At 35.8% G+C, this 19,996-nt stretch overlaps 2 protein-coding genes across 2 annotated transcripts in view; both read right to left on the reverse strand.

The window, feature by feature from the left end:
• LOC121738966 (transient receptor potential cation channel subfamily A member 1) overlaps window positions 1-19,996 on the reverse strand; it is a 143,028-nt gene that overhangs the window by 105,139 nt on the left and 17,893 nt on the right. The gene's annotated exons all lie outside the window — the stretch shown is intronic.
• LOC121738967 (carcinine transporter-like) lies at window positions 17,875-19,730 on the reverse strand. The gene has a single exon (XM_042131259.1). The coding sequence runs from the start codon at window positions 19,660-19,662 to the stop codon at window positions 17,926-17,928; it is 1,737 nt and encodes a 578-aa protein (XP_041987193.1). The 5' UTR covers window positions 19,663-19,730; the 3' UTR covers window positions 17,875-17,925.

Genomic DNA, 19,996 nt, shown 5'->3' on the forward strand with positions numbered 1-19,996 from the left:
TTTTGTGAATATAATACCAAATTGGGATGATATTGATACCCTATATACCAAAAGAAAAATTTCGAAAATCGGTTAACAAACGGCGGAGTAATCGTTGAATATAAGAAAACGAACATAACACCTCCCCCATTTTGAAAGTCGATTTAAATTGTAGCCTATGTGTTATTCTGATGTATAAGCTATATTATTGTAAACTTTTATTAAAATCCGTTCAGTAGTTTTTGCGTGAAAGAGTAACAAACATCCACACATCCACACATCCATACATCTATACATCTAAACAAACTTTCGCCTTTATAATAAGTAGGATTTATAAAGTAGGTATGGAAATAAGGATTGTATGGATTAAGTAGTAGATAATTAGATATAATATTATATGTAAGTAATGCCAGATTTCGGAGATTTATTGACAGGAGTATAATATATGTATATATTAATACGTGAGCCAAAAACTTTGTATCCCTTTTGACGAAAAATGGGGAATGAAAAATGAATAAGTGAATGAAAATTTGCACAGTTATAGTTTTTGTGGTGAAGGAGTGCATCGAGCTAATATTATTTTGAAATTATGCTTTTATCATACATTTTTTCAACAAATAAAACATTACACTCACTACAACACACACACTAGGAAAAATGAATTTTTGAGTGACAACTGACAAGCCTATACATACGAATTATACTCTTTTATTTATGGCTGAAGTCTGTTGACAACAAGGTGACAAATTGAAAATGATTGAAAACGGATTATAGTTTTTTTTTTTTTATTTTATTGAATCTTAGATACTATTATACAATGCTTACACCTTACACGGCCAGTCTTAAATCAGCTGAGTCCCAAAGACAAGAGTTGAATAAAATATGATAAAGTAATTTTTTTTTCAAAATATAGGTAGTACGTAGTCATGATGTCGAATTTCGACCATTGGGCGATCTCTAGTTATGTTCAAAAGCGTTCAGTTAATTGATATTTTTTTCGAATTCATACTATAGAGTTACTTCGTATAGAGTTACGATCGATTTATCGCGCTCAAAACCCATACCCATATATATATATATATATGGAAAGGTCTCGGGCTCCGTAAGGTCTGTAGAAGTAAAAAAACAGGAAAAACTTTTCAAGAGAAAAGCAGGAAACCAGGGAAAATCATTTTTGGCAAAACAACGTTTGCCGGGACGCTAGTGTAGAATAATTCCAAAGAACTATCTTTAGGAATGTGTAACAAGCGTGTTGTGAGTATATTAGGGAATAATATGCCATCAATATGAGCAGTATTTGTTGATTTATTAGGCGAGCCAAATAAAGAGACTAAATATTTTATGCACGCAATTCTGGGGTTTCTAGCCTCAATTAGACAGAAATAATAATATTATGTGTCGTACAACTATTGATTGTAAATGAAACTTAATAATGTAATTTGTAAAATTAGCTATATTAATAATTATGTTATGCCAGCCATTCTTAGGCTGCGTTTCCACCAGAGATGTGTTGCGAGAAATGTGTTTTTAAGATCCAATAGCATCGCCGCGCTGAGCGATGTCACGTCAATGAAGCGATTCTATTGGTTCTCAAAAACACATTCCTCGCAACACATCTCTGGTGGAAACTCAGCCTAAAAGTGTGCTCCGCGGAGCCCCGGGGCTCCGCAAAAGCCTTGTACATACATTTCTTTAGAAATGTCATCTTTTTTTGGTTGTTTGTCAGAAATGTCACTTATTAAAAGGGTTCCGTCCTACGATCCTATTCGTAGGTTCCGTCACAAAAAAGTACGAGAACCACATACATACCTATTATAATAATATCTAAAATAACTTTATCTACTTATATCCTTTATCTTTATAAAATACCTTACGCGCACTTACAATAATAATAATAATTAATTAATTAAACACAGTGATAATTATTTTTATATTAGGTCTTTGTGCGACTGTTCCAAAATATCGCTCAAAGACAACAAACCTTACATCTTTGTTGTGAAAATTATAAGTAAGATACTCGATGTTAATTTCCTGAGCTATATTATTCCTGAAACTGGTACAATCGTTTTATTTCGACACAAAATGTTATTCTGATTTAAAAACACTATCACAATTCACAAGATGTTTGTAAGGGTTCTGACGTGGGGCTTCTATAGGTCAATATACTATCACTGTGTCTCATACGACGCGTCCTTATAAGGCCTGAATATAAAGACCGGAGAAAATCATCCTTACTAATATTATAAATGAGAAAGTACGTTTGTCAGTTACCTCTTCCCGCTCAAACCGCTGAACCGACTTTGATAAAATTTGGAATGGAGATACTTCGAGTCCCGGGAAAGGAATTAGGACACTTTTTATCTCAAGAAAGTGTTCAGTTTCCGCACGTTGTTAAATTAAAAACTAGCAATCGTTATGCATTTAAAAACTCAACGCTTAGGTACATACATCTATATTCCAGCCAAAATTTTATCAGGGCGGGCGAAGCGAGCGCTAGTATATATCCCTCAACCTGAGCACTTTTGTGGTACACTCTTCGGAAAAACAATCACGCCTATTGATTTGTGCTTTAACATACTAATTTTTATTTATATTTAGATGTGTTATCATCGGTCAGTCAAGGGTTAGCTACTATTAAAGATTAATATTACCACGCAGAAAACGACGCGAGCCCTCACAAAACTCGACTTACGGCTAGTTTACTTATTACTAGTCTTTTTATTCCGTCGGAAATATTACTAACTAGAAAAATAAAACTCCTGTTGGTCATAAGGTAACAAACAACCTTTTCACACAAACCGCTGAACCAATTTAGATGTGTTATAGAGACACGCTGAGCCCAGAGTTAGGGTTGGCTGAAGAGCATGTAAAAATACGTTGGATCACCCGTTTGGCTTGTAAGTGTAAAAAAACAGTAAGTAATATACGCACACGTTTTAGCATGAAACATACTCCTGAACTCATAATAAAATAGCCACTGACATGACACCGAAGTCGGTGTGAAAGCTATCCTGATAGCGCCTGAAAAAGTAATATAACATTGTCTTTGTTCTCTGGACCTTACGTAATCGAATAAACCCGAAATGTTACCCAATGGGTACTTTTATGGCGGTTACGGTTGAATCAATAGGATCGAAAGATCAAAATTTAAGCGAGATCATGAAAGGATACGATAAAACTTATTTTAATAATAGTGACGTAACATTTGACTGTCAAATACTAAATAGTACTTACTAATGGAACACATTCCTTTAGGCGAAACTAAAACAGCTGATGTCGTATGAAGTTTTGTGACTCCCTTAGAGCCAGTCCCCACGGCGCGTTGCGTCGACGCAGCGGTGCCGTTGCGTTGTTTTACATACAAATAACCAAGGTGTTCACACGACGCGCTGTGTCATGACAGCAGCGCGCAACGCACACATGACGGACAGCAGCCCCCGAGACGAAGCGGGAGGAGGTGTTGACGTAGACTGATTCGCAATAACGCTGCGATGACACAGCGGCGGCCGGCTATGCGTCAAACGGCAGCGCTGCGTCGACGCAACGCTGACGCAACGCGCCGTGGGGACTGGCTCTTAGTGGTTTGGACCATAGGGTAGGTTTTTAAAGTACACTTCTAACAAAAAGTAGTTCATTATGTTATGTCGTAGCAGCTACCGAATGGATTTTATGGGTATAGGTGGAATGGATCCTATGGAACCCGAATAAGAAACACATATTATAATAATTTAAAAAATAAACTAGTAATACTCGCATTTTTTAACTAATAATTTTCTACTTTTGCCACACGAATTTATACGCGCTTAATAAAGTCTTCCGAAACCATGGTATTTTTGGATAAATAAGTAAAGGTAGCAAGTATCTTTCCAAGTTGTTTATTCTATATCAACACTTCATTAAAATTGGTTCAACCATTTACAAGTGATGCCGCATGCACCAGGGAAAACAGGAAACAATTTTTGAATATTAGAGAGTGTTTACATAATATTATAAAAAGTAGGAGCTATACTTAATCAGCCTGTTACGTGATAGCAATTGGCTATACCTTAATTGAATTATTAGCTACAATATATTATTATATAGCAACAAAATTACTCAATTAGCAATTAATTTGGCAAGTCACATGTATGTACACATGCGTGAGATTTTCACGTGTTTTCGGAGCTTACATGTGTTATTACAGTGAACTCGCATTCAAGTACTAGCTGGACTGGTGAATAAATATAAAGGTTTTCTTTTATGTTTACGTCATTGCAACGTGACGTGCAGATTGAAACGACGCTTTTTAAATGAGCCATTCAAATTTGGAATAGGCCTCCCAGTACCGAGCACCGCGAGCAGCAAGTCTGCCAATTCAGCAACGACGTTAGCCGGATCAGGTAAACAATCTATTATTTACAGCACATCTCCTGAATTTCATTACAGACTGTCCTAGTCGATCTTATCGAAATATTTCGGCCATGAAAGCGTGTGATTCATCTCCATAATTGTTCCAGCCAACGAACATCCACGTCCTATCACAGGTTAATTCTCTGTCACGCGTATAATAACAGCTCGATAATGTAATTTATGTTGTAGCTAAGGTGATGGGATTTTGGCTAATACGGAATTTGGTGCTATTTAAATTTCTTTAAAAAGAGGCTGGAGACAGACGGACAGATATCGAGGTCTTAGGGTCCCGTTTTACGCTTTCGGTGCGGAACCTTGAAAACACAAGGGGAATGCCGCGAAAATTAACCCGGCGAGCGAGACACAATAGAATAACAATAGATTTCCAAGAATCCACGATCGAAGGATTAAAAACGAAACAGCTGAACAGGTATTTTCGCCCCGCGGTAGGAAACGGATGATACTTCCAACACTGCAATAAATAATTACTTTTCATATTCTAATAACTTTAGGGGTTTTTTTACCTTTAGGCTCATTTGCGCCAGTCTGGGTTAAACTTGAATCGGGGTTAAATCAATATTATAACCCTTTTAAACAATATATTTCTCGATTTATGAGAAAAAGGCACAAGTGCAAGCCTTAGTAACTCCTATGTAAGATATCTTGATGGACTACAGTTGCAGGATACAACAGAAATATTCACACGTGTACAGCAGCTTTTATCAATAATCGCTCTGCGAGTAACTGGCACATACATAAAGGTGTGTCCCCATTAGCGGATGAAGGTTACAACGATAAGGAGAAATTACACAAAATGACTCCACTTCTACACTTCATTCCGCAAAGACTTTGTCGTCGTAAACTTGAATGGAGGATAAAAATTTCATTGTCACACGTGTGTGAAGATGGAAAAATGTATTAAAAGTGCGAGACTGGCTCACGAAGGGTTCCGTACACAGCAGTATCTGTCATTGGTCAGATTTTACTAAATTACGAAACCTATAGAAAAATCTTTGATTATTTTTTCTTCTAAGTAATAAAGGTCACTCACCGGGAGCATTCGCGTGTAATGTAATATTATCGATTCGACTTTGAGCATTAAATAGCAAGTTGACTTCATAGATCAGTAGCAAGATATTACATATTGTATCATTACAATGTGCGCATGATCGGTTCTCCTCCCTCACTATTAAATATTGTAACGTTACATTACAAGTGAATGCTCCCGGTGAGGGGGCAATTGCAAATTATATTTCCGTGCAAAGTATTAAAATCGATCATTGTGCGGATTCTACTAAGTTTCGGGACAAAATCCGTAATCTTTCCCTTTCATTTTCCTTGTAATATACGAATTTAATATCAAATATAAGGTTCCACTTCAAAGAAAATGACTTAAGCCGATCGAAAATTTTACAGATTAGAAATGAAGACAGCGAATCAGCTATCCTAATCCTTTGAGTTTTTCTTTTTATAGAAACTTCAGAACTTTCCGAAGCTTAATTGATTTATCGTGCTTCACTTTTTATATCGCGTACAAATCGAAACTAGTATCCAACTGAACTTTCCAGTGATGTAGGACTTTGTAATTTTTGTAGTAACAGCAATTCAATTATTCTTATTTGCATCATCACTGACAAAGTTGAACAGTTTTTCAGTTACAGCTTGGCAAAACCCAGTCTGGCACGTTGACAACTGGAACTAAAAGGTTGTATTTATGGCAACTAAATACATTTAGTCCAATCACTTTAGGCCAAATTAGGAGCAAATCTCGGAAAATTGAGATATCCAGTATAATATTACCACGTAAAAACTTGTAGTTTGGCATCCTAAAACAGTTCTCAAAATTCACGTATAATTGGATGGTCGCAAGTATAAAAATGGGGTCAAAAGTCACAAAAATAGTTTTTTTTTTATTTTTTGCAAATATTTCGTTTTCTATGCCTTTTACGTTTTTTGTATAAATAAGAAAGTTGTAGAGAATTAAATTTTCTACAACTTTTCTCTTAAACATTTTTTTATACCTTGAACTGTTTCCAAAATAGAGGGCGTAGAGCACGAACGAAATATTTGCAAAAAAAGTAAAAAAGTCGATTTTTGTGACTTTTGACCCCTGATTTTAAAACGCGACCATTCAATTATATCATGTAAATTTTCTATTTTATGATGGCAAACTACAAGTTTTTACGTGGTAATAAACTGGGTATCTCGATTTTCCGAAGTTAACCACCTATAGTGACTGGGCAAAAGTGCGTTCAAACATAGCGTGGAGTTGTCTATAGTAAAAAAAAGCGCCCTAATTTAACACCTCCATCGTGGGTATCGCAGACATAATAGATTTTCAAATTCAGTCGGCTGCCGCTTGGGGATTGATAGGTTAAAATGCAATATTTTTGGCCAAGCTCTACGTCATTATTCGTGTAGTTTAGGTACTACGCTATTTTTGAAATACCATGACACGTAAAGGTATCAAAAAATAGTTTTGTGAGTCTGCGGGCCTGTGTCACCACTTATCTGACAGCAGATAAGTTGTGGATAGCAATCCGACACTTTTTTTCTGTAGCGTGATCTTATGGTTTTATGATCGAAGATGTTGAACCCTAAGATTTTATAGGAGGTTGGTGAATCCTTTTATAATATTATTCGTAAATTATAATAGCAATGGAACTTTCTTCTCATGAAATTCGTTCATCTGTAACTGTACATTTTGCCGTAATCAAAACAATCTTTATCCTTTACCACAGAATAGATAATAGCCTTTACCGAGATTAAAAATATCTCCAAACCTTATCTCGACCACAGAATATAATATTATATTAGTAGGTAGTATCTCGATTCACATAGTCATAGACAATCCGATTTAAAACATTTATCAAGCTTGGATGACATCCATGAGAATAACAAATAGAATAGGTTTTTGCTCTTGTCTTTGTCTTATACGTTGGAAAACCTACTTGATAAACAGAAACAGCTCGTGGGGTGCATAATATTGTTATCAAGAAGGATCACTTGATGGGGATTATCTAGTTACGTAGCAATTACGTAACATTGTATTCTGTGCAGTCAGGTATGAAATATATTTAGGAACGTGAGGAAGGACGGATCCCATCGCCAGACCAGATACGGCGATGGAGAACAGCAGCACGGGACCGGGATTTAGACCTTTGGCTCGGTCGTCTAAACGTTATTTTTATACAGCTTCCATTCCCTTTCATATTGCTAGTATTGCCGATTTTACACATAATAAACACTTATACATATATACATTATATACTTATTATAATAAGTACATATTATACATACTAGATGACGCCCGCAACTCCGTTTTCAAAATTCAATTATCGCGCGGGACAGTAAATTTTTCCATGAAAAGTATACTATATCCTTTCCAGGGATTCAAAGTACCATCCATATCAAATTTCAGAAAAATCGGTTTAGCGGTTTGGGCGTGAAAAGGTAACAGACAGACAGACACACTTTTAGTAGGTATGGATAACGTCGTTTAGGGTCACCGCAGATATACTGTTGGCGTGTATACAACTAAATTGCGTAGTTTCACAATTATTTAATTGGACAACTTTTTAATTTGTAGCTAATCGGAAAGGAATCGCGGTTTTTAAGTATATTATGATTGATGTCCAATTATTTAGTTGTACAATTTAGTTAGATGCAATGTGCGAGCTCTCATAAGTCGCTATAGCTTTTGATACACTATGCGATTTAGTTAGCCTACTTGAAATTGTACTCGTAAGTCTGCGGTTGCACTAAAGCTCCATTTATTGCACCGAAGCCGCGGTAAACGCTAGTCTGAAATCGCGCCATACGCTGAATCAAAATTCAAGGTTCATTGTAAGCTTTGTGTTCCTTTTCGACGTGTGCCACTAAAACGTGACGAGAATCAAGAATGATGGAGCGCTTACTATTATAAAAGCTTTCTTTCCTAAATGTGGGCATGTGTATACGTCCATACAGTTTCTACAACTGACCGTCCATCCATTTTTGACATTTCAATGTCATGGTCTTTGGGATTGTGCTGAAATGCTAAATTATAACTATGGATGATTAATTTTATACTTCACTATACATTGCTACCCGCAACTCCTTTGCGAGATATTCGCTTATCGCATAGGAACCGTACATTTTGAACAGTTTTAAGTATTTCATTCTGAAGAACTTTGAAACCGCAAAATTATTTGCATAATAGTATATTATTTTTACAGTATATGCCCTATACGGCATTTTATGGGGACCTTGACCCGAAACAGAGAGGCACACTAGCGACAAATTTGGAATAATATAAATTGATTAGTTTCCATTTCAGTCAGAGCTTTCACTTTACTAATTAGTGATTGGGCGAGTGTTTATGAAAACGAATGCTATTAACGTTGATTTAATTTCACAGTAGGTAGTTATAATATAAAGCCACAGTAGGTAGTTACTAGGTACTTACCCTGTTAGCCAAAAACTCAAAACCTAGAAATGAATACGTTGGCAGGTTTAAACTAAACCGATCAGACATAAAGATTAGATAGATAATTATTTTAGACATATAAAAATATAAAAAATTGTTAAACTTTTTTAAAATGTTAAACCAAAAATTGGATGAAACTTGACAGGCATTAGTTTTATTTTCAACATAACTTTTTATTAGCCCTAGTGTTATGTTAGGTCTCGATTGTCCGAATTTTCTCCGGTTTTCAGGATTCCAGATAATTTTCCATCTAAGACTTGTTTTTCACCTCGTACTAGATAATATTGGATTACGTACCCACGTCAAATTTCGACCTTTCGCAAAAAAAGTTCGTGAGGAATTACTATTGTACATATTATAATATGTTTCGAAAAACATTAACAACAAATATATTTTGCTTTCATACGGATAAAACTGTTGCTCAAGCTCGATGTCGTTCGATAGGTATTTTATTTTAATTTTTGAACTAATATTGTTCTCTTTTGTGCTAATATAATCTACAAGAAAGTACGAAAAAAGTGAAAACACTTCTAGTGACAAAAATTTTGATAAAAGAAATCAGTCTTAGGGCCACGTCACACCGGAACGGCAGCGGCAAGGCGAGCACTTTCAGTGTCATATGATTTTAAGGGAGAGCGCAGACGACACACTTTTTGTGTGATCGAGTTTGCGGCGCCCATACAGTCGGCATGACCGCGCAATGCCGATTGCCGACTAGTCGCGACTGTATGGGCGCCGCAGACTCGATCACACAAAAAGTGTGTCGTCTGCGATCTCCCTAAACGTTATCTTCATTATTATTTAATACATAGTATCGCTTGAGAAATCGCGTTAATTCAATTTACTTGTCAGTTATGATATTATGTTGACTACCACAAATAATTATAATTATAATGAATATGTTGTGAACATATTCATTATAATTATAGTAACTAGAGATCGCCCAATGGTCGAAATTCGACCTTAGTTTCAACGACATTAGGACTAAGTTACCTATATTTTGTAAAAAAATATTGACTTTATCATAATATATTTTTTCAACTCTTGTCTCTGGGACTCAGCTGATCTCAGACTGGCCGTGTAAGCATTGTCTAATAGTATTTAAGATTCGATAAAAAAAAAAACTATAATCCATTTTCAATTTGTCAACTTGTTGACAACAGACTTCAGCCATAAATAAAATAGTATTCGTATGTATAGGTTTGTCACTCAAAAATGTGTATGTGTATGTTGTAGTGTGTGTAATGTTTTATTTGTTAAAAATGTATGATAAAAGCATAATTTCAAAATAATATTAGCTCGATGCACTCCTTCACCATATTATAAACTATACTTAACTGTGCAAAATTTCATTCACCTACGTTTCCCCATATTTCGTCAAAAGGGATTCAAAGTTTTTGGCTCACGTATATAGATATGAATTACTTATAACTTGAAACCTTATTTACTTAACGTCTCGTAATCAAAGACGTGAGAGGATGATCACGATAACTAACATTTTGTACCGTGTAGACATTTACTCGTTTTTTTCATAAAATTTTAACAAACCTTGTAACCTGTAACTTATCTACTTCATCACCCGACTAATATAATATCTGGCTAATGGCTATACATAAAATGCATAGATTTTTAATATCTAATAATTTTTCGGGCCCGCCGTAAAGCCTCCCCTTTGGGTACGGAACCCTAAAAACGTCAATTTTTTTTTATGTTAGTTATCGTGTTCATCCACTCACGTCTTCAATTGTATAATTATGTTTTGACGTTCAAATTGGCAGCATTATAACCCATAAGCCATAAGGTTTGTTTACTGATTACTCTTAGATAAAAAAATGAAACGGAATATGGAGCATAATAACTAATAAATATTAACTATAAACTTGTTTGTACGGCATATCTTTATTGTGCTGACGCGATTTTGTTTATAATATAGGTTGTTTATTATAATCCTTGGGTATATTGGCACGACTTAATTTGCCAAGGCCTGTTTCCGTTATTATTATCTGGGCTGTTAAAATACTCTAAAAAGTAGGTATAAAAATCGACCAAGTGCAAGTTAGACTCGCGCACGAAGGGTTCCGTACCACAATAGAGCAAAATAGGATGAAAATTGTCTTTCTGGAATGGGAGCCCCCTTTAATTATAATTAAAAAAATTGAATTAATTAAATTATAATTTAATTTGTTCAAATTAAATAATTATTTACTTAATTTATTAAAATTTTATTATTGAAGTACAAATATACAACTGAGTATTTCGTAAATATTTCAAGTGCCTATGTGTTGCAGTTATTGATATCGAGCAAAAATATCAAAAATAATAATCGGCCAAGTGCGAGTTAGACTCGCGCACGAAGGGTTCCGTACCATTATACAGCAAAAATTGTGTATTCTGTATGGGAGCCCCCCTTAAATTTTTATTTATTTGAATATTATTATTAATTAATAAATAACACATATATTTTAGGCCTTTGTGAAAATTTCAAGTGCCTACTTATTGATATCGAGCAAAAAGGCCAAAAAAATCACGTTTGTTGTATGGGAGCCCCTCTTAAATATTAATATTATTTTGTTTTTAGTACTTGTTGTTATAGCGGCAACAGATATACACAATCTGTGAAAATTTCAGATGTATAACTATAGCGGTTCTTGAGTTACAGCCTGGCGACAGACAGACAGACAGACAGACGGACAGACAACAAGGTCTTAGTAATAGGGTCCCGTTTTTACCCTTTGGGTACGGAACCCAAAAAATCACGATTGTTGTATAGGAGCTCCCCTGAAACAGGTACGGTATTTAATTTATTTTGTTTTAGTATTTGTTGTTATAGCGGCAACCCTAAAAAGAAACAAACATTTCCACGTTATTGAACAACAATAATATTGTGTTGTTTGATTGTCTAAAAATAAGATACACATTAAGGTACACGTGATAAACAAATAATATAATTGGGAATATTTTTATACAAACCACGTGGCTCATGAACGCGTAAGCTCACGGGAAAAAGTAAAAAGTTGTATTAAAAGTGTTTGAGCCTGTTCCGAAAATAAGACCCTGAGGCTTTTTAAACGGCTTTTTAAACGGCTGAAGCAAATATTATTTCGATGAAATTTTTCGATTTCGATTCTTCGTGAATTTCGATTCCAAGAAAACCGGCGTGAAACAGCGCTTACGCTGTGTTTCGCCGAGTGAGTGAGTTTACCGGAGGCCCAATCCCCTACCCTATTCCCTTCCTACCCTCCCCTATTCCCTTCCCTTCCCATCCCTACCCTCCCCTATTACCCTATGGCCTATTCCCTCTTAAAAGGCCGGCAACGCACCTGCAGCTCTTCTGATGCTGCGAGTGTCCATGGGCGACGGAAGTTGCTTTCCATCAGGTGACCCGTTTGCTCGTATGCCCCCTTATTTCATTAAAAAAAATGAAATTTGGTATCTTGTATAATATGTCTCATTTAGTCTCTTACATAATAATAGTTTTTGTTGCGGAAAACTATCTGTAATAATTACAAAAATTCAGCCTTGTTTAAAATTATTGCCTGCACAGTGCGATTTCCGTTGTAAAACATTGCATAATAGTTCTGATGATACTCAGTTTTTAATTAAGCACAAATATTTGCCGATACTCATATTAAAACGCAGCGTTATATTATTGCGAGAATGTTTTTGAAATTTCATATTACTTCCGAACACTGAACACTGGAGTATGGGCAGATTTAAAAATAATAAAAACGTTGTATAGTGCTCGAGAATATGATTTTTTACAAAAAAATTGGTGGCCTTATGTGGACTTCCTAGCCGTGTAGCCTGTAGAAGGCAGAACTTATTAATATTACTAGAGATCGCCCAATGGTCGAAATTCGACCTTAGTTTCAACGAAATGAGGACTACAGCTACCTATATTTTGTAAAAAATTATTGACTTTATCATATTTTTTTCAACTCGTGGCTCTGGGACTCAGCTGATCTCAGACTGGCCGTGTAAGCATTGTCTAATAGTATCTCAGATTCAATAAAAAAACTATAATCCATTTTCAATTTGTCACTTTGTAGTCAACCATTAGTCAACAGACTTCAACCATAGATAAAATAGTATAATTCGTATGTACAGGCTTGTCACTCAAAAATCCTAGTGTGTGTGTTGTTGTGTGTGTATTGTTTTATTTGTTAAAAAAATGTATGATAAAAGCATAATTTCAAAATAATATTAGCTCGATGCACTCCTTCACCATATAAACTATAACTGTGCAAAACGATATCCGATGCATTTTGCATATAAAACAATAGCATTTTGACATTCTCCCCTATTGGCTGACCATCGCTATTGCCATTATTTCCTTGTCATATATTTAAGAGTGAGTTTTTATCACTAACTATTCAATTAATGAAGCCCTTAGCCCTGTCGAAATCCTATAAGTATTCAGCAGTGGTTCTAAAACTCATTAACGTTCTAACCATTTGATAGATATTATTAATTATTATATTTGATATTATTATACTAACTATATGATAATTATGAGTAATTACTGTCTCATCCTTAATCAACAACAATCTATACATATAATAAAACTGTAGAAATGACAATTCTGTACATTAAAGATATCCAAAAAGTAATAAGCGGGGGCTGTTACTACATCGCTATAGAAGCCAAAACTGTGGTTAGTTTTTTGTCAGTCTGTCTGTCTGTCTGTATGTTTGTTCCAGCATCACACGAAAACTAATGATCCGATTTGAATGCGGTATTCCAACTTAACATCTGGTGTACAAAAATATTTCCCCCCACCTCTCTAAGGGGTCAAAAGAGGGGGTAATATTTTGTACCAAACTTTTTTCTTTAACACGAAAACTTCTGATCCGATTTGAATACCGTTTTCGCAGATATATTTATCTTCTTCCAACTTAACATGTGGTAAATTTTCCCCCCCTCACCCCTCTAAGGGGACCAAAGAGGGGGTCAAATTTTGTATCAAACTTTTTTCTTCAATGGACTAACTTCATATTATTAACTGTATTTTCCAATTTAACATCTGGTGTATAAAATTTTTCCCCCACCCCTTAAACGAGGCCGAAGAGGGGGTCAGATATTGTATCAAACTTTTTTTTAACATGAAAACTACTGATCCGATTTGAATATGGTTTTCGCAGATATATTTGTCTTCTTCCAACTTCATATCTGGTTTATAAAATTTGTCCCCCCCCCACCCCTCAAATAGCCTCCCCGCATATTAATCAGTGTTGAGTTTTAATTCTCCTTTTTTAGGAACAAAGTAAGTTATTAATTAAAAGTGAATTTATTCTAACCTAAGCTAAAGGTACAGTTTTCAAGTGTCATTGGATTAATATGCGGGGGACTTTGCCCCCGGAACCTACTTAGGGTGGATGCGACCCCCCCAAACCCCCCCCCCTTCCTGGTAATGTTGCTAAACAAAATGGTGTTGCGTCGTTAGTGTTGACTTTTAGTTCTTCTTCTTTTAAAACAAAGTTATTTATTAAAAATGTATTTATTTACTTATTTATTTCTAATAGGTACTGCTTGTTGTCTGTCAGTCGCTTGACAACTACTCAGGATCCACAGAATACCAGGGATCACGGTGCAGGACTATAACCTGTACCGTGATCATAGCCTGAGTGGAATCCCTTTCGACGGTATATTCGCATCGCACTGCCTTTCACTACTACGACCTAGTGATAGTGTAGCAAGGTAAATTTTAGTTTTTATGTCCTTATTATTATTATTATTATTTTTCTTTTTGTGTTTGTAGTTTACTTTGTTTTTTAATGTTAAATATATTTTTATGTATTTAAGTTTAGTGTGGTGTGAATGTGTGTTGAATAAATGTTTTATTATTATTATTATTATTATTATTATTATTATTATTATTATTATTAAAAATGAAATTAATGTAACCAAAACTAAACATACTGATTTTGAGTGTCGTTTGATTAATATGCGGGGAGGCTTTGCCCCTGCCCCTACTTGGAGGGGCTGCGGCCCCCAAACCCCCCCCCCCTTCCTGGTAATGTTGCTAAGCAAAATGGCGTCGCATCATTAGTGTTGAGTTTTAATTCTTCTTCTTTAGGTATAAAGTAATTTATTAATTAAAAGTGAATTTATTCTAACCCAAACTAAAGATACAGTTTTCGAGGGTCATTGGATTAATATGCGGGAATCTTTGCCCCCGGCCTTACTACGGGGGGCTGCGCCCCCTCAAATCCCCCTCCCCCCACCTGGTAATGTTGCCAAGCAAAAACGCGTTGCGTCGTTAGTGCTGAGTTTTAATTCTCCTTTAGACACAATTAATCAAACAAAGTTATTTATTAAAAGTGAAATTAATCTAACCAAAACTAAACATACAGATTTTCAGTGTCGTTTGATTAACATGCGGGAGGCTTTGCCTCCGGCCGGTACTTGGGGGGGCTGTGCCCCCCCACACCCCCCCCCCCCCCTCCTGGTAATGTTGCCAAAAAAAAAACATGTTGCGTCGTTAGTATTGAGTTTTAATTCTTATTCCTTAGTAACAAACTAAGTTATTAATTAATAGTGAAACATGTGAAACATACAGATTTCGAGTGTCATTTGATAAATATGAGGGAGGCTTTGCCTGGATATGTATATATCTTTGTAATCGGGTTCCGGTTTTTACCATTTGAGTAAGGGACCATAAAAAGGAGAGAATTATCCATTTCCGTTATTATACTATGGTAACGCCTACGAAGTCGCGGGAAACAGCTATCCATACTAATATTATAAATGCGAAAGTGTATTTGTTTGTTTGTTTGTTTGTTTGTCCTTTCTTCGCAGCCTAACGAAGCAACCAATTGACTTGATTTTTTGCATCGACTTACTTGAAAGGATGGAGAGTAACATCTAGGCTACTTTTGGTCTTGGAAAAACATCATGTTTCTAAAGGTGATTTGCAAGAATATTCGTATTGTACACGATTTTCGAATTCCACGCGAGCGAAGCCGCGGGGCGCGGGCAAAAGCTAGTCTTATAATATATAAAATGATCGTGTCACAATGTTAGTCCGCGTACTCCTCCGAAACGGCTTTACTGATTTTAACCAAATTTTATATGCATATTCAGTGCACTTTTTATATTGATAAGTGCATTTGTTAAATAAATAATAGTAAATTATTACAACTCGAGACTGACGGCGACTGTTTGTGGGACGTTGTCATGGTAACATACTTATTTAGTCACTTCAATAAAATAATATGGGCGAAATACTTCATCTGTATTATGGCAAAGCAAAGTTTGCCGGGACAGCTAGTAATACTAAAGAAAAATAAATTGTACTTTATTTTTATACTGTGTACTTTATTTTTCTTATTTAGAGTAACCAATGTAGGTAAGTACTTTAAATGCAAAAATAAAAGGTGGCAACCCTAATTACTTACTTAATTATATTGAAGTTATTATACCTACCACATTTCTAGTCACAATTAAACAAAATATTAAGGAAAGGGAGTGCCGTTTTAGGGTTCCATACCCAATGGGTAAAAATTATTGGCTATTGCTAAGACTTCGTTGTCTGTCCGTCTGTATGTCTCCAGGCTGTAACTCAAGAACGGTAATAGCTAGAGAGTTGAAATTTTCACAGATTGTGTATATCTGTTGCCGCTATAACAATAAATACTAAAAACAAAATAAAATAAATATTAAAGGGAGGCTCCCATACAACAAACGTGATTTTTTGGCCTTTTTTGCTCTATATCAATAATAGCAACAGCATACCTGTATTTAATTTTTCACACAATCCTTAGTTTTATGTGCACTTTAATATTTAATAATAATAATAATAATAATAGCTCCCACACCGGTTTCGGTGACGGTGGCCGGTTTCATTGAAACCAGACCAGCTACGCAGGAGTAATTTTATAGTGCCCAAGTGTGTGCGCAGTACACAAGAGCACTCTCTATTCCTTTACTCTCATAACCCAGTGGGACGGACAACCGACACGACTGGCGAGAGATCAGGCGCAGGACCGACTTTTTACATGCCCATCCGACGCATGGATCATCTTACTTGTCAGACAATCAGGTGATCAGCCTGCATTGTCCTAACCAAACTTGGAAATAACATGTTTCCAACGCGGGAATCGAACCCACGACCTCCGAGTCAAGAGCCGCGCTCTATACCACTAGACCACGCGTTTTTTATTTAATTTTTATTTAATAATAATATTAATATTAAATAAAAAAATTAAGACGGACTCCCATAACGGCCGATTATTTTACTTATTTTCCACGAGGCCATCAATCAAAATAATATTAATTGATTTTCTAATGATACAACGAAACCTAAATTATATCCTCTTAAGTCTTAACTCAGAAAAACGATGGGATAATTGAAATTTAAATGTAACAGAAGAGTGCTCAAAATCACACAGTATTATTGCACTATTTGGAAGAAGCGCGAAAAGGTAACAGACAGACAGCCAGACTTTTTTAATATTAGTATGGATGTAATTCTGACAAACGGACTCGCGAATAGAAAATAAGAAAAACTCCTCAAAAATCAGGACAATGCACTTTTGCGTAACTATTTGTTAAGGTTAAAAAAATATAAACAGACGAAAATAATATTATAACCTCCTCCTTTTAGTAAAGTCGGTTAGAAACCTATTATAAGGGTCTATTTGATTAATTTATGTGCTATGAATCTATTATAAAAAAGCAAATTAATGTATTTATAGGGTTAATACTACTAAATGAACAAATAATGTATACTTTGATTAATTTAATTCAAAATCGTATATATCGCAAAGCTTCATACACAAAATAAAATACCTATTCACAAAATATAAGTAGACAATTTTCATCTACAAACACATTTAAACTTAACATTTATTGAAACTTTAACGTAATTGTACATTAATAAATATCTCACATGTAAATTACTTAAATTGACCAATACCTAAATTAAAGTGTGAATAAATTAATATCGTTACCACATGACGAAAATTAATATTCACAATAATATCAATCAATAATTAATTATTGTCAATTAGTGCCTGAAATACTAAGACAAAGTTCGCAATGCTTCTTTACAATATTAAAACAGACAGTTTAGAAATAAAATCTCCAACTTAGTTCAATTCAAATGAAGAATTAACATGGCCAATAGCATCATTGTCTACTTTCTTATTTAGGCATGGCACATCAAAGAACTTTTGTGTTTTAATGAGTGTTTCAGCTTCGTCGAATGTTTGTGGCATATCCCTGTTAACGGTCTCAGGGAGTAATAGTGCCAAAACGGCACCGAGCAGTGCGACGCATCCAATAATAACAAGAGGGAGCCAAGTCACGAAGTTCTCTAAGTATACTACGTAAGGGGAGATAATTGTAGCCAAGAAGCTGCAAATGTGGACTATGGACACACCCGAACCCCTCACAGGAGTAGGGAGCATCTCTGCCGCCCACTGCATGCATGTATTACACGACATATTGATAAAGAACCTCGCTATCACTGCACACATTATCGAAGGCAGACCTCTACCTATAAATGTGCTCATCACGCTAAAAATCGAACAGATTACCATGGCCACAAACAAAAGCCACTTTCTACCGGTATAATCTAAGATAAACGAAATTAGAAGCAACGACGGACATTCGGTCATTGATAAGAAAGTAAAAGATAAGAAAAAGTCAAAGCCGAAACCTCCGATACTCCTCACTAGGGCGTCAAATATCAGCATGCAGCAAGTGTACTCCAGACATACGCTAATAAACATTTTTCTTAGCAGAGGTCTCCTTAGTAGGTATAGGAAACTTACGTTTTCTTCTTTGCCCTTCTTACTGTGTGACGCTTTGAATTGTTCAATAAGTTTTTGTGGAACTTCTTTCTTGTTTACTTGGCCTATTCGCACAATTCTTTCGATGGCTCCATTAACTTTTCCTTTAGATAAAAGCCAGCGAGGGCTCTCAGGCACAATAAAATGAGCTAAAACTGATAGGGCCATAGGAACACTAGTCACTAAGCTTAGTATCTTCCAGTCGTCGCATGCGAGAGCTATCCAAGGTAGCACGACTGCTCCTGCTGTGTAGAATATCGCAAACGGTAAGTTGGCGATGATGGTTCTGTATTTTGGAGCAACATACTCCAGAACCAGTAGGTACGCCATATTCATGCAGGCATCGTATGATATTCCCATTAAGAGTCGACTTAATGAAAACTCTAAAAGGTTTCTTGTAAATATACTCAGCACACCAGCGACGCACCCAACTACGTTACTTATAGTTGCAGCCGGTAATCTACCAAATCGGTCTGCCACCCATCCAAAAAGAAAGCCTCCAAACACAGAACCGATGAAAAATATCGATTGAGCTGTTGCTTGATAGCTATTCCTTTCGCAGACCCATCCAAGTTCGCTCGAGATAGTGGCATAAGGTATTTCAGTCTTATTAAACTCCCATCCATATTGACAGGATTGAGTACTCCAAGAGCTGTTCGGCTGATGACCTGTGCTAAGAACTTCAGTCCAATTGGCAACGTAGGCGGAGCACCGCGAGTATCCAAACTCTGAACTCGCGTCGGAGGGAATCGCCAATTGTCTTCGTTCGATATCAGTCAAGTTTTCTAGTTCAGGTATCCAACACCAGTGATTGGGCGATACTTCGGTTAAGAATAATTGAGAAAAATAGGCAAACACACCAAACACATAAAAGGGGAACGTCGAAATAAATAGAAATACTTGGTAGCGGCCGAATTCCCCGGCGGATGAGAGCAACTCGTCATAATCGACTTCTCTGCCTAAATCTAGGTGGTCAGCCTTATCGATACTTCTGCTGTTTTCTGACTGATTCTGTTTGTCACTGTGTCCCATATTGCTCAATTGTTTCGATTCGATATTGTCTATAATAATTTAAACGCCAACATCTATAGAAGGCTCGCGGACAGCCGCTGACTAAGACGTGTATTTATCTGATTAACACACGCGGAAGATGCGCCTATATGTAATGATTACCACATGACGAAAGATAACACACCGTATTTTATTTGCTCACTGAATTACTTCTACGACTATTTGTAGACTGTTTTATTTAGATTAGAAAGATTTCATACCGTGTTATCTTTGTACTGTTTATGGTTTTATTATTAGGTGCAATTTTGTCGTCATCCTATTATATTTACTGTCCCTCACGTATGTCACCGTTTCA

This window comes from Aricia agestis, chromosome Z (assembly GCF_905147365.1).
Source record: "Aricia agestis chromosome Z, ilAriAges1.1, whole genome shotgun sequence".
NCBI classification, from domain to species: Eukaryota; Metazoa; Arthropoda; class Insecta; order Lepidoptera; family Lycaenidae; genus Aricia; species Aricia agestis.